Source organism: Polypterus senegalus, chromosome 14, assembly GCF_016835505.1.
Source record: "Polypterus senegalus isolate Bchr_013 chromosome 14, ASM1683550v1, whole genome shotgun sequence".
In the NCBI taxonomy this organism is placed as follows: domain Eukaryota; kingdom Metazoa; phylum Chordata; class Cladistia; order Polypteriformes; family Polypteridae; genus Polypterus; species Polypterus senegalus.
The window spans coordinates 115834988-115851493 of NC_053167.1; the positions used below are offsets into that span (position 1 = coordinate 115834988).

The following is a 16506-nucleotide window of genomic DNA, read 5'->3' on the forward strand; positions in this document are numbered from 1 at the left end:
GTGGAATCTAGGCCGAGGGGAATATACACATTTTTCAAATTTATCAGCAGTGTCTCTCAAAAAGGAAGATTTACTTACATACTGCCAACACTTTGGAGGTTCTCCATGCTGATTTCAATGAACGATTCAAGGACATTCTAAACATGAATATACCAAACTGGGTTCTAGATCCTTTCTCACATGTAAACACAGCAGAATCATCAAATTTAGAAGTGGAACTCATAGAACTCACAACAAATGAAGAACTAAAAATAAAATTCAAAAGTGGATACCAAGAGTTCTGGCTTCAGAAATCAATACCGACACTGTTCCCTGGACTATGAGAAATAGTGCAGAAATTTTTAATTGCATTTCCATCTTCTTATTTGGCTGAGCGTGGGTTTAGTGTTGTAGCAAATTTACTATCTAAGAAAAGGAACCGATTGTATATAACTGAGCGTGGCGATTTACGACTGTTTTAACGAAAGTTGAACCTGATATTAATAAACTTTTAAAAATTCATCAGGCTCATCCTTCACATTAATTTGTTATTTTTTCTTTGTATTTTTACTTTGTAAGTTTGAAATAAACAATTTCTAATACATTTGATGGTGTTTTAATTATTACAATAAGATTCTTACTAATGTAATACAATCTCCTAATATGTATTCCAAATTTTCATATTTAAACCATTGTATGAAACTCCACATTAATTTATTTTTGCTTTGTATTTTTACTTTATAAGTTCGAAATAAACAATTTTCTAATATATTTGATGTTGTTTTATTTATTACAATGAGATTCTTACTAATGTAATGCAATCTCTTAATATGTATTCCGAATGTTCATATTTAAACCATTGTATGAAACTGTTGTGACAGATAGGGGCCGCGGTCTTCCCCTTGAACCCTCAGATCAGACGTCAGACACCAGATAAAAGTCCAAATGTTGACTTTCTTATTTATAATAATGTGCACAAAGCACCTCCACCTTCACTATACCCAATAAACACTATAATTCAAAATACAATAATCAAATCCTGCACTCCCAGATGCCTTGTCACCCTTCCTCCCAACTCAGCTCAACTCACTGGGGTTTCCCATAATCCTTTATAGTTCTTGACCCGGAAGTGCTTCTGATCCCTCAGCCCATGTGATTCCCCAGCACTTCTGGGTCAGGTGAAAACTACTCTTTTTCTTCAACCTGGAAGTACGGCATTTCTTCTGTCCCCATGACTGGGATGTACTTCCAGGTTATACTGAAAATATAAATCGTTGAGTCTCCCTGCAGCCTTCCCTGGAGACCCCCATGATATCCAGCAGGGCTGTGATGTAAAACTTCATTGTCCATGATGCCCTGCTGGAACTTGGGGCATCTCCATGTTGCAAGAAGGGCTCAACCTGGCGGCGTGGGGGTATGGGCCGGGATGAACTGTCAGCCATATACCATACTGTGCATAATGTTATTCGAGCATACACTTTACAATCTTTACATATGGGCTATGTTTCATCAAAATCAGTATATTAATAACAGTGTTCAAGATTAAGCACATATTGGCCACTACTTTTTCAATAATTTAACGGCATAAGCAGTAATGTATCATTAGTTGCTATTTATATTGAAAATATCAGACGGCTTGAACGCGGAAAACTGTTATAATGGGGGGAGCATTATAAAATTTATGTCTTGCAAAGTGGGCGGTGGCCCGAAAAAGTTTGGGAACCTATGACATAGATGAATGTTTCTCAACCATGCTGGTGTCAAGACCCACTTTTTAAAAAGTATAGCATCTTTGCAACCCACCAGGAGTAGGGGCAGATCCCATTGGTGGAACTAGTACAATCGATAAAGTGGGTGGGATCAAGTGTGAACGTTGGAGCAGTAACCCTGTACATGATACATGACCCAGGTAGAAAAGGGAGGGTCCAGGATGGCGGACAATGGAAATGCCATCAGTGGTGGAAAGGCTGTAACTCATCTGATCTGCATAAGGAGAAAGAGAGAAGGCATTAGACGACAGGGCCAACCCCAGGTTTGGTGGAAACTTTACCATCATCAGAGCTCTTACGCTGTCTCCCAAGCACATGCACATGACAATAGTAAAACAATAACATAATAAATAAATCTGAAGTAATAACAGACTTCCACAATAAACATTAATTTGTTACAAAAAATAAAAAAAACGAAACAAGTATTGCATACCTGGGATATAAATGGCTCTATCCAAGATGTCCCTCAAAAATTAGCTCTGCCTGCCCCAAAGACCCTTTTTGCTTCTCTCATGTCCCACATTCAAATGAAATATGCTTAACTGCTTCTGGATATGTACACTTGCTAAAAATTCCTGCAATTTCTTTGTTAATAATTTTAAAGTTGTTGGAGGCTTTTAAATATAAATAGATGGATAAGATGTTTGGTGTTATTCATTCATCAGGTTATTGAGGAGGAACAGAAACTGTGCAATTCTGTGACCCATAGGCTCTGCACAATTTGATGGCCCATTTAATTTTTTCCCTTTATGAATGAATCTGACCGCCCATGTATGACATTATTATAATACATGTAAAAAATTTACATCAGAAATTCGAACTTGAATTTCAGCGTTCGGCTAACTACTGGTGTTACATCCACAGACTTAACAAGAGTCAATGCAATTACTGGCACAATATTTAATATATTGAGACCATTTTAATATTAAATGCAGCAGCATCTATATATATATATATATATATATATATATATATATATATATATATATATATATATATATATATATATATATATATATATATAATTCACTAAGGCAAGACACCCATGGAAAACGCGCCGGAAAGGGGCGTGGATTCACTAAGCCGTCGACAAGTAAGACACCTGTGGCGCACGCAGGAAGGAGTCATGCCCACTATCTCCAAGAAGTAAGCAGTCTTTAAAAACCGAGTTTTCGGTTACGACGCACGACCGCGTGCACCATAGCAAACTGTTTTACACGCTACATACAGCAATTCGCATCTACGACAAACATGCGTCTTCTTAGATGCTCCTGCAGGAACACGGAAAGTCTGCGTGAGTCACAGGTTCATCTGGACTGTGCAAAGACGACAACGACTCAAGTGACGAGTTGAAGGTGGGCACGTGAGCTATGGCGGTCCGCCAGTTTTCAGTCACGGACGATTGTGTGTTGGTTCGTTCCGTGCATTGTTACAATGTTGCGTTTCTTGCTGATTTATTACATTACCGATTTTTCAAATGTTAATTTTCTCACTGTGCTTAAAAATCATTAAAAAACCGGCCTGATTATGCGGCGTAAGGTACACCGCGGGTTGGCTAGTTAATAATAATATATTGCAGAAAAACACAAATATATCAAAAAATTAACAATGCACTCATGCCTGATACAATATAGAGCAAGTTATTAATAATTAATCATATTTTAGGTTGAATGGAGCAATTTGGAGATCAGGAAGAAACAAGAATGAATCACAGACTGGCTAAACACAGGGACTGCTGTAGGTAGAAAGCTCTTGAGGTTGAAAAACTGTACATCACCCCTGGAAAATGGGGCACCAACTTTGTCATCTTTGTTTAATTGCATCAGAAATATAAGAAAAGTTCATGAAAACTTGGGCTGATATGCAGGCCAATACAAAGGAACTTTCAAAGTAAGATTGCTACGTAATGGTAGCACTGCTAGGAAGGAAATCTGTCCTGTGGTAAGTGTGGTAAAAGACTGAACAGCATCTTCTGGCAGCAGCTGGATTTATAGGTCGGAGATTGCAAGGGACGGAGTCAGTCGCTCTCACCTAGAATCTCACCTGTGCCATGGAAGGAACAAGAGAGGAGAAGGTTAGGGTCAGCAACCCCTCTAGACCCAGAGTTGTAGTACGTACTTCAGATGATCCCAAAGAGTGGTCCACAGATGTGCATGCATGACACTGTTTATGTGCCAAATGGTTCTTGACGTTAGTGGCTGATGATGTTTCCATGATGGTAATAGCCGAAAGAGATGAATTGAACTAACCCAATATATTTGGCTGTTCATGTGTAATACAAATACAGCATTCTTTAGGTGAGCTGAAAATAAAACAAAAACTAACATCATGTTCTCAAACCCTTTTAATTAAGTCCCATGGTATGGGTGCAGGCAATGCTGGGAGCAAAATGTAAAGAGATCTGGAAAAGGCAACAGCAGTTTAATATACAGTAGATTAAGTCATAAAAAGAAATAAATTCTTTGAAAATTAAAAAAAAATATTTTAATATTTTAAAAAAATGTGGTTTGCTTGCCAAAATATGATATATTTGTAATACATTTTTGACTTTTTTGCAGGGTGCAGGTTGAATTCTATGTGGATGAAAACACATTTAAAGAGAGACTGAAGCTGTTTTTCATCAAAAACCAAAGATCAAGTGAGTACTTTCTTTGCCTGCTTGCAAGAGTTTATTCTTTTAAATGTTTTGTTTTAATTATGCATACTGTATATATAATGTCTAATTCTTTTTAGCAGCTCATAGAGCAGAAATAAGCATTTGAATGCTGTACTTTAAAATTACAGTGTATCTAAAATAGTAGTGTAACAAGATATTATTATTGTTGATATTAATAATAATAGTAATACAATTACTGTACATTATAGTTTTGCAGTAAAGAGCAGCCAGAATCTTTACCACTCCCTCAATGGCCATTTTCACTTAATCCTTACTTCTTTAAACTATAAGGTTTCACATTTCATATGTTCTTTTATACTGTATGTATTATTTTCATTTATAGTCATATGAAAAAGTTTAGGAACCCCTCTTAATTCTTTGGATTTTTGTTTATCATTGCCTGAGCTTTCAAAGTAGTAACTTCCTTTTAAATATGTCATGCCTTATGGAAACAGTAGTATTTCAGCAGTGACATTAAGTTTATTGGATTAACAGAAAATATGCATCATAACAAAATTAGACAGGTGCATATATTTGGGTACCCCAACAAAGATATAACGTCAATACTTAGTTGAGCCTCCTTTTGCAAATATGACAGCCTCTGGATGCTGTCCTCCTATAGCCTTTGATGAGTGTCTGGATTCTGGATGGAGGTATTTTTGGCCATTCTTCCATACAAAATCTCTCCAGTTCAGTTAAATTTGTTGGCTGCCGAGCATGGACAGCCTGCTTCAAATCATCCCATAGATTTTCAATGATATTCAAGTCAGGGGACTGTGACGGCCATTCCAGAACATTGTACTTCTCCCTCTGCATGAATGCCTTTGCAGATTTCGAACTGTGTTTTGGGTCATTGTCTTGTTGGAATATCCAACCCCAGCGTAACTTCAACTGATGCTTGAACATTATCCTGAAGAATTTGTTTAAATTGGGTTGATTTCATCCGACCCTCAACTTTAACAAGGGCCTGAGTAGTTGAAAATGTACATCAGCTCTGTTTCAGTCTAGATTTTGGTACAAACTATTAATGCTGCATTCAAACTGCACTCAGTTACAATTTTTGTCTCATATTAGATTTTTTATTGTTGTTGCATTTTTTTCCAGACTATTTAAATTACTTCTGCAAGTGATTCAAATCACATACAATGGAGTACCAGTATGTATTCTTAATTAAAAAACTAACAAAAGTTAATCAATCAAAAGGATGCAAACTAATAGAAAACCAAGAATAGCAGATACATGCTGACTGCTTGACATGCTAAATTTAAACTGCTTAACAAGCATGGCATCTGTATATTTGCCTGCTGACAAAGGCAAGTGCCATGTGTGTCATATGTGCCTTGAATCAAATCATAACTGATGGATGTCTAGGTAGAAACCTGTGGACATGAGAAAGGACAGAGGAAAGGAACCAGGACTGGTAGGAACAGGATGTTGATGGCGTTTGTTGCAAAATAACAGGCTGACAATTTCAGAATGTCAAGAGGGACATTTGATTACTAGTGGTAATGTCTGTCTACAAGCCTGTCTTGGAAAAATAGTCCCTTAAGTCATGACATCTTGTAAAACATGAAGTAGTGGGGCTGTATTGCCAGGTTTTCTTTTTTTTCCACAGGTTACATTTCTCTAAAAAAAAAAAAAATGTTGCAAATGAGTTGTGGAGGAAATTCTTTGAGTAACCCTTTAGTTTCAAGGACTCTTAGGCTCACAAGATCTCTATGTTAAATAAGCAAGCAGCATTTTTAAAGCTGCAGTTGGGTTTAACTCAGCCCTTAATGGATGCCATAGGATGCCCAAATTAATAAAGGCACTTTATACTGGCTTTTGTTTTTCTACTTTAAAGTATTTTATACTTCTGTAGGAAGGAGCCTCTGATCTTAAGAGTCAGCAACAGGAATATATTCCATATTCATGTTGAGTTTAACAGATTTTATTTCATGAGCTTTATGACTGTCTGGTACAAAGATATATTTTACACAAACTGTTCAGCTTGATTACAATTTGTATGTAATATTCAAACTGTTTTATCTTTCTTTACAGGTCTTAGGATTCGTTTGTTTAATTTTTCCTTGAAGTTACTAAGCTGCCTTTTGTATATATGTCGGGTCTTACTGGATGATCCCACAAAAGGAAATGGATGGTAATTGAATTGTCACTTATTTATTTTTGCTTTTCTATTTATAAAAATAATTAGTGCATTATTACAAGTCTAAATGTAAATAGTGTTTTAGCTCTTGGTTATTCTACTATATATGTGAACGCACAGTACGAAGAAATCAATTGATTTTGTTGATACACAAAATGAGCAAAAATGTCCAGGGAAGCTGAGCCTACAGTATAGATGGAACTCCAACTCTGTAGGAGATGTTTAATGACTAGGGTCAAGTGATTAGTGGTATAGATAGGACCTCTTGAAAGGAGAGATATGTAGGGGTCACTTGGTGTCTTTGTCCTCAGCAAAATTGATTGGAGACAACTTAAATTGGAAAATACGATTATTCACGTGCATAGATCCATCCAGCTGAGCCGATTTTGCAGTGCTGGTCATATTTGCTTTAATGATGACATTATGATAGGAAAGGTGATTTTCCCAGTAAATACAAATAATCTTGCACTGATCTAATCTCTGAACGGTTTGAATCTTAAGGCTCCTAAAACTCCTTCGCTAGGCATATTAGCATATCAGGTGTATGTTAAAAGGCCCCCAGTTAGCAAACAGAGAGAGAGCGGCGTTTGGTTGGTGCGGTGGAACAATGCTCTGAGGTAGATGCAGCCCAAAAAATTTGGAACATGCGGAATGGAGAGACTGACAGCTGACTACAAGCAATGCCTGCAGTCATTGTGAACTATTGAGTGGAAAGGTTAGTACAAGTACCAGAGAAGAAAATCAAGGCTACTTATGCCATGAACAGAAGAGCCATGAGCTATGTCAGGAGCTTTGGCCACTGTCTAGATGGTTTAAGAGTGCAGAGGACCAGGAAAAAACATCAGTTGTGAAGTTCTGGAACATTATCAATTAGAAGCTAATGTCAGCATGCAGGACAAAATGGCATAGGAGGCAGAATAGAGAGACAGAGCCAGGAAACAAGCTGCAATCATAGCTATTTCCTATTGACTTCACCAAAGAGCTGATAGGGAAGCAATAGCAGCGAACAACTCACATGCCTCAGAGATTAACTCAATCACTACCTCCATGACACTCTGTCTGAACATTGGAGGAAGCAAGAGCATGAGCATGACAGAGTTGCTACTGAACCAACACATCCTGAAGGTCCTGAGGGAGCTCAGCTAGAAGATCTAAGAAGTTGTCAAAGTAGCTAAAGCTGTCTCAGTCTCAGGAACAAGTAGAGAATATTACAAGGTGTCAATTCTGGGTCACCTGGGTGAGGGTGTCTGATGTTGCGAAACCCAAAACACTCAGTGACCCCAGGGAACCTCAATGATGAAGCATCCAAGCACATATTTGTGGATGTATCTATGAAGCAGTACTTACTAAACTCAAAAACAAGTGCCATAGTTGGATTCCTTGTTCTATAAAATCCTTTAGGAGTACAAAGAATGAATACAAAAATGACACAAAGCTTTTCAAAAAATAAATAAAAAAGGAAAATCAATAATGGATCATTTCATTACATGGTTTATATCCAGAGGTGAGTTACCTTGCCAGGGACATCTTCTGGTAGAGGAGTCTGACTTTCTCAAAATTGGGTCATAGTACTTAAGCCTCAGAGCTGAGTGCATATGCAGGAACACTACATAACTGTTTGGTATTTTTCAAGTCTCAGATCCTTTTGAGATACACTGCATGAATGAACACTTGTGGTGTCGTCCTTGGCAATGCATCATTTTTAAATGGAAACAGTGCACTCGGACTTGATGGGTGTGGGTGTGTGACGCTGGAAAGTCATGCAGGCGTGAGGTATTCAGTGGGGAAACTAGCTAGTTGCTTGTTAATGTGCAGGTGTGATCGGCTCTGCTGTTCCTCATTGACAGTCTTCAGATCAATAAGCAAAGCACCTTCATCTACAGAGCATAAAGAGTTCAAGTAGAAAAAATTAGAGAAAAAAGAGAACATATTGAGGAAGAAAGAACAGAGAAAGGATCAGAGAAATCAAGAGAGAGTATGTGTAGAAAGAGCAAAGAGGAGTAAATAAATATCGGGAGTGTGAACCAGTGTGGCAGACAGGAGGCATGGCATTCGGGAGGTGGAGTGAGAGGAGCAGTGCACTGTGGTGGGTCATTTCTGTTGAACATCCAGGGAGCAAGACTGGCCAAAGTGCTTTGATGGTTGTCCAGTGGACACCAAAGGATGTTGGAGGGATGACAGTGCCGGAATTTAGCATCCTAGAGGTGATTGGCTGAGGTGGCTCAAACAAAAGCCATTTTAATTGATGACTACATTTACAGGTGTTTCAGACTCACTGAGGAGACCCAAACGAGGAGTGGGGAAGAGATGGGAAAGAAATGCACTGAGGCTCAGGGACCTGTCTGTTGTGAGACTAAAATTTCAGTAGGCACTTTTGCACCATTCTTGTTCGTGTGTCCTCACTGCACTAGTCTATGTTGGTCATAACTATTAATTTCCTGGGTATAGAATGATACCAGAATGTGGGCAACCTGAGTATGACAACACTACTTTGATTTATATTTTACTACTCGCTGTCCATGTAGAAGTGAAACAGGACAGCGAGGAGGGCCCTGTCTGGCTCCCTACTCCTGACGTCACGCTTCCTCTTCCCCTCGGCCTGCAGCCTGTGTCTCAGATTAGCGCAAATATATCGCTCCTGCAAGCGAACTGTGATTCTTAGCACAATGAGAGAAGTCGCAAAATGAACAGGAATGTTCAAGCAAATTATAGAAAAAAATACAATTTAAATCTGTTAAGTAACTCTCTCGTTCGCTAGCTAAGCGGAGGTATAGGACTCCCTGAGGCTGGCGCATGAGTGAGGATGGCCCTGCCCACCTCCCATTGGCCTTTTGCATCTCTCTCGGATTCCTGCAAATAAATTGGTATCGCAAGTAAACTATGATACTTAGTGAGATGAGAGAGGTTGCAAAATCCACTGGGATGTTCAAGCAAATTCTAGAAAAACCCGATCTAAATTTGTTAAGTAGTTCTCTCGTGAAAAGAGGATAAACATACATACATACATACATACAGACAGATGTTGGATTTTAAATATAGAGGGACTATAAAAGGCAATTTTCAGACTTTTATCATTCTTTTAATGAAGTGAAATAGTTTACTTAAATGACTAAGCAACTTTATATCATTTAGTGCACATAAAAAATAACTTTACATAGATTACATCTTGGAAAAGGAGCAACAAATATGTGTTGATCATGGAAAAAACTGCTTTTGAAAAACAAGATGTTTTGCAGTCTGCAAAGAGATAAAAACATTCAGTCCAAAGAGTGAATATTGTTATCATACGGCATTGTGGAGGAGGAATTATTAAATCAAGTGTACCAATTAGAGGGTTGCAGTGACTGGAACATCACATACCATTTTTAATTTGCATAATGTTCCTAAAATTATACACTTTGTACAATGTGTTTGTAAAAAAATTCAATTTATCCACTTATGATGTTTGCTTCTGTACTTATCACAGAAAACATAATTGAGCAGTTTGCACCTCCTTGACTTTAATGGAACTTCTCAGAACACAAATAAGTATTCTTTGCGTTTTGCTGCAGACAGTAGAAATGTTAAATAATGTGATGAATATTGTAATGTCACAAATGTTGAAATGTTTCGCTTTGTTCATTAATGAGTAAAAAAGCACTCCTTTTACTGAATGTAGTTTACTGTTATAACTTGTAAACATGCTGCCACGTCAGTTGGCTAACTTGAATCATTTCCGTTTGAAAGTAGTTGTGTTTGCATGTAGCTTGAAATGGACTGGTGGCCCACCCAGGGCTTGTTCCTGCTTTTAAAATGTCTTTCCTTACAGACATTATGTAATACCGTCGTCTGAAAATTCAATGTGCAAATGCAAAAAAATGCAACTTTTGCCAGAAGTTTGTTTACTGGTTTTTGTGGTGTTAACTTGTTAGAACTTCTTTACAAATAGCATCATTATATTGTTAATGTCACTGAAAGATATAATTCATTAATTCACTTTTCTCTGTTCATTTTCAAGTTGGGGATGTACCAATCAGAACTATACACTAACAAAAATAAATTGGTAAGTAAATGATTCATTTAATACAATACAAGGCTTCAGAAAACATGTTTTAAAAATGGAAAAGCATTTAAATTTCAGAACAAATAAACTTTCCAAGTGAAATATTAAAACTGGTTTATTTTAAGAATGTTTTATATATGGCGTATAGTAAAGTGAACTAGTAGACTAGAGAACAGAAAAGCTAGCAGGAGCAGACCTGTCAAAAGAGATGGGAGCAACAGTGGCACTCCCTGGGCAAATTCTTAGGACCACTACACTAACACTGTGTAGGGCCCCCGTTTGCTCTCCAAACAACCTCAGTTCTTTAAGGCATTGATTCCATTAGATGTTTCTTAGACATTCTGATCCATGTTGATGTAATGGAATCTTGCAACATCTGCTGATTTGTTAGCTGAACATTCATGCTGAGAATCTCCTATTCTGCCACATCCCAAAGGTGTTCCATTGTGTTCAGATCCGGTGACTTGGAAGGCCACTGAAGGAGATTGAACTCATTGCAAGGTTCATGAAACCAGTCTGAGATGTATTTAGCTTTGTGACATGGTGCATTACCATGCTGGAAGTAGCCAATAGAATATTGAGAAATTGTGGCTATGAAGGGATGTACAAGATCATCAGCAAAACTCAAATTGGCCATGTCATTCAAGGGTTGACTGACTGTTATTAATTTACCCAAATTGTGCCAAGAAAACACTCCCTCCACCAGTCTGAACTGTTGACACTAGGCATGTTGGGTGCATGGATTCATGTTGTTATCACCAAATTCTGATCCTACCATCTGTGTAGCTCAAAAATATTTGACATTGATCAGACCAGGCTACGTTTTTCCAACCTCCAGCTGTCCAGTTTTGGTGAGCCATTGCCCACTGCAGCTTCAGCTTTCTATTCATAACTGACAGGAGTGGAACCTGACATGGTCTTCTGTTGTTGTAGCCTATCTACCTCAAGGGACAACATGTTATGCATTCTGAGGTGCTTTTCTGCTCACTACAGTTGTACAGAGTGGTTATTCAAGTTACTATAGACTTTCTATCATCTCTGACCAGTCTGACCATCCTCCTCTGACTTCTCTGATCAACAAGGCATTTCCATACACAGATCTGCCACTCGCTGGGCTGTTGTATGTGATAAAATCCAAGAAGATCAGCAGTTACAGAAAAAGCCCATCTGGCACCAACAATCATGCCACAGTTTATAATGCCGAGATCACATTTTTTCCCATTCTGGTATTTGATGCAAACATTAACTCAAGCTTCTATGCGTCACACTGCTGCCACATGATTGGCTGTTTAAATAATTGAAATGGATAAGGAGGTGTACAGGTGCTCCCAATAATTTGCTCAGTAAGTATAAACTGTCTTGCTTCTACAGATGGAAGGCACTTGATTTACTGGAGCACTTAGCTAAAAAAGAAATAAGGGCAACCTGGAAAGGAATTGGCAATACTTCCTCAGACTGTCAGAGGAAGGTCATTTGGCAGGAGCTAAGGTGCCAAGTACAGTACAGGCCAAAAGTTTGGACATACCTCCTCATTCAATGTGTTTTCTTTATCTTCATGACCATTTACATTGGTAGATTCTCACTGAAGGCATCAAAACTATGAATGAACACATGTGGAGTTATGTACTTAACAAAAAAAGGTGAAATAACTGAAAACATGTTTTATATTCTAGTTTCTTCAAAATAGCCACCATTTGCTCTGATGACTGCTTTGCACACTCTTGGCATTCTCTCGATGAGCTTCAACAGGTAGTCACCTGAAATGGTTTTCACTTCACAGGTGTGCCTTATCAGGGTTATTTAGTGGAATTTCTTGCTTTATCAATTGGGTTGGGACCAGCAGTTGTGTTGTGCAGAAGTCAGGTTAGTTGGACGATCATTTATTTTTCAACAGGACAATGACCCCAAACACACCTCCAGGCTGTGTAAGGGCTATTTGACCAAGAAGGAGAGTGATGGAGTGCTGTAAATGGTCATGACAATAATGAAAACACATTGAATGAGGAGGTGTGTCCAAACTTTTGACCTCTACTGTTTACCGGATCCTTCTTATAAAGAGTGTGAGGTTGAGAAGGAAATAGCACAGATGGTAAAACCATCTTGTCACAAGAGGTCAGGTTTATGGGGACATTCTGCTCCACTAAAAAAAGCAGACTGTAAATGTCCTGGAGATTTGGACTTCCTAAAGGAAACCAAAGGTTTAGACATGCAGAGACATAAGAACACTCTAGGGACATGTAGCTTGGTGTCCCTGTTGAAAATGTGAGGCTGCTTCTGGTCATAGAAGTGACTCAAGAATGAGTCTTAAACCTGCATAGAATGAGCAAAGGGCTCCATGGGTGGTAAGAAGATAGTAGCCAGGTTACACAAGCAAGTTTTTTAGACTTTATATTTAGTCTTGTGTTTGTTCCTTTGTTAAATTCTGTCATTTTAAATATGTTACCCACTTTATATATAAATCAAATGTGCTAAAAAAGGTCTGAAAATGTATCATAATAAATGCTTACAATGTTTTCATTGGCTCATTATCTGTGCGATTTAATTTGTTTTGCTTTTTAGTTAATGTTTATCAAAGCGACAATATTTGACACCACTGTAGTAGTATTAAACAGAATGGAAGTGGCTGTACACTAGATAATGGTTATTTATTAAAGAAACAAAAGGGTGAACATATAGTTCTGCTTACTCTACATTTTATCCATTTCTCTGCACTGCCTGTAACCACTTACTGTAAATAGTCTTTCCTCTTTCACATCCAGTTTCTCATTCTAAACACCACTCTTCTTCCCGTCTATGTCTTGCATTATCAGAAGTGGATGTTTTTATTCGTCTTTTATTCTTTTATTCCCATCATTCCTCTTGGTTCCAAGTTCACCCTAAAACTCCAGAAATCAGAAATCAGTTTTCTAATAACAGACAAACTCAGAAACTTTGAGCACAAATACATAGAACAACTTCCATTTGTTGATAGGGCTTTGATAAATGGCTTCATTAAACCAAACTTAATATGAAGCGGTGGTAGCAGCACTTTATTTGGACCCACCAAGTCAGTGCTGCTGATGATTTTGGCTCCAAGCTGTAACTTTTTTCAAGATGGCCATTCCTTCTGAACCCAATGTCAATTCTTGGCTCTTCTGTCCCACTCACATGGGGATTTTGTATGCTCTGACTGCTGACACAGTAAGATACACAGTGCTTTCAGGTCCCCAAATACGTACCAACAATGCTTATTATCTATTATATAATAAAACACTAAGGTCTGTGTGTCCAGTCCATCTGAGCAATCCGATTGGTCAATTTGGCTTTTGGTGATGCAATGAAAGAGGAAGGGCAAGTGTGAGACACACAAGGAGGAGCAAAAGCATACGAGGCACACAGAGAGAGTTGCCCTCAAAAACATCCATTATAAACTAGACAAGAGGTGAGAAAGGTGCCTCAAAAATGACTGATTCTTAGGAGTAGGCTTTATGGAAACACCCGAGAGAGGAGAGGCGCTGGTTAAGCAACACAAGCAAATACAAAGTAAAGGCAATGAAGATACATATAGGGCAAGAGATAGCAAATATTTTCTAATTATTCTATTAACCATGGCTAGTAGTTAATAACTGTTTTAAAAAAAAGCCTTTCTTTAAGCATATATTGTTAAAAAATCTTAAATTCAAACAGACTCTCATTAAAATAAAATTGATATCTAAATAATTACAATATGAAAATAATAAAAAAAACTATATTGACAACTAAAAATGAGTTTTGTGAAAATGCAAATATTTTTTATTCTTGAATTTATTGCCTAAAGCTTTAAATAAATCCTATGAAATAACCAAAACAGTTGCTTCAATGTATACCTGTGTAATTGAAGTGAAGGGTGAATGTACTCGGGTCGTTTCCTAAGGACCACCCTTTTGTAGTCTGAGACAATTTCTTTAGCTTTCACTGGCAACCTTTTAAGCCTGAATTTAAAGCAAAAACTTAATACTCATTGTTCTTTTTTCGATTTCATCAGGTCTGTCTTTTGGTATTTAAACGTCTTCTGAGTATATGATATTTATTTTTTTTAACCAGGGCTCCTATTATCTGGGTGAGGAGAAGTCTTCCTTTATGGGGGTTGCAGGTACAGTATAAACTCTACTTTAAATATTCCAGAATTATGCTTAAGGAATATTTTAACCTAGATGCGAGTTCTAAAATGGTGTGAAATCTCAGTGTTTAGCACTATTGCTTCTAAGCTGTATACATACATCCCTTCTTGATCATTATACGTTCAGACATATCCATGTTCATGTGAGAGAGTTCTTTTTACATAGTCTTTATGTGTGTCCCTTAGCGATTCCTTGGGTAATGTTTATTGTGTACGGAAACGTTCATGCATGTGCCTGTCATGAACTGGCTTGGACATTTGGGTCTGGTCTCTGATAATTGAGGCATCTGTTATAAACTTTGACTTCTCACAGGGCTGTAAGGGTGAAAGGAGGTTTGTATAATGGACAAATGTGATTTTGGAAAATATATTTAATGGAAATCACTTACAAATTTCCACAACTTGTTTTATATCACAATTTTTGTTTAACAATTGAGAATCTAAAGTGAAACATTTTCATAATAATCATTTGTAAATAAGTCTTGATAGTTAAACAGCTCCACATTGACACAAATGTGTCTGAAGATACTGTCCCAGTTAAGGAAACAACTTATTGATTAAAGAAATAATTAGTTCACCATTCATTCCCTCTTTCCAAAGAAAGCCATACTGGGCCAGCATCAGCTTTAGGACGGGAAACAAGCCTGATGAGAAAGCCATTCCATTCCAGAGTATATTGACCTACATTACATACTGTCATGCATTCACTTATTAAAATGATAAAATGGATTAAAAAATTGATATACAACTGCAAATTAATTACCTGCTTCTATTGAATGACAATAAGGATACATTAATAAAGGACGTAGATAGATAGATAGATAGATAGATAGATAGATAGATAGATAGATAGATAGATAGATAGATAGATAGATAGATAGATAGATAGATAGATAAAATAGCTTCAATGGTTACCAAAAACTAGTCGGGGGAGCCAACTGGGACACCCCTTTTAAAAAAAAAAAAATACAAAAATGCACAATGGCACCACATAAACAGAAACTCAGTTTTGTTGGCCACATAATTTGCCTGAACTGGCTGCTCATTTTGAGCAGTTTTGTTCAGGAGCTCTGTTCTTTTGAAAGTCCAGGACTGAAAAAGACACTTCCTTCTGGGGATACTCACAGTTATAGGGCTCTGACTGTAATAGGTAGGGGCCTTCTTTAAACATTGAGGGTGGGTCAAATGTTCTCATTGGATGCCTTCTCTGAGCTGCGTAGAGAAAAGACAAGAACATTAGCAACAGTGCCCCCGTCCTGCCCTGGCACAGTATTGCATACCTTGGAAGGTATCCTCAGTCCCCCACATGTGACAACAAGAAGCTCAAGAAAAATATAATTATTATAAACAAATCATAACCTCCCAAATACACACAAAAAATTCTGGTTTGCATAATAAGAGAACTGCTGTTGTTTGACAGCTGGCTTGTAGGTGACAGTAGGATGGAGTTAGATCTGTTCAGTTGTGCCACAGGTTTTAAAGGCATTACAGTTGAAAACAGCAGACCCAGCTTGTCTACAAATGGAACATGCTGTTATAATTTGTACCTTTCAAAGTTCTACTGGTTGCAGTCACCTGCTGTCAAAAGTGAACATCCATTTATTCTTTTATTTCTCAGTTTGAGTTTTTCCATGGCTGGGTTATTTTTTTCCCATTTTTTTAAGCTTTAAAATAATAATAATAAGAAGAAGATTGTTAATAATTTCTCAAGCATTCTAGTCTGTTTAGTTTTTGCTCTCACTTGTTTTTGGACTTGGTCTTTTAGTTCCCGTTTTG

General features: G+C 37.5%; 1 protein-coding gene across 3 annotated transcripts in view; it reads left to right on the plus strand.

The window, feature by feature from the left end:
- Window positions 1–16506, plus strand: part of kcnt2 (potassium channel, subfamily T, member 2) — a 368106-nt gene that overhangs the window by 72912 nt on the left and 278688 nt on the right. For all 3 annotated transcript variants that reach the window (XM_039735377.1, XM_039735379.1, XM_039735378.1), the window contains exons 2-5: window positions 4307–4386; window positions 6445–6544; window positions 10548–10592; window positions 14655–14703. In XM_039735377.1, the coding sequence (XP_039591311.1) occupies window positions 4307–4386; window positions 6445–6544; window positions 10548–10592; window positions 14655–14703 (274 nt within the window). The remainder of the gene's footprint in view (window positions 1–4306; window positions 4387–6444; window positions 6545–10547; window positions 10593–14654; window positions 14704–16506) is intronic.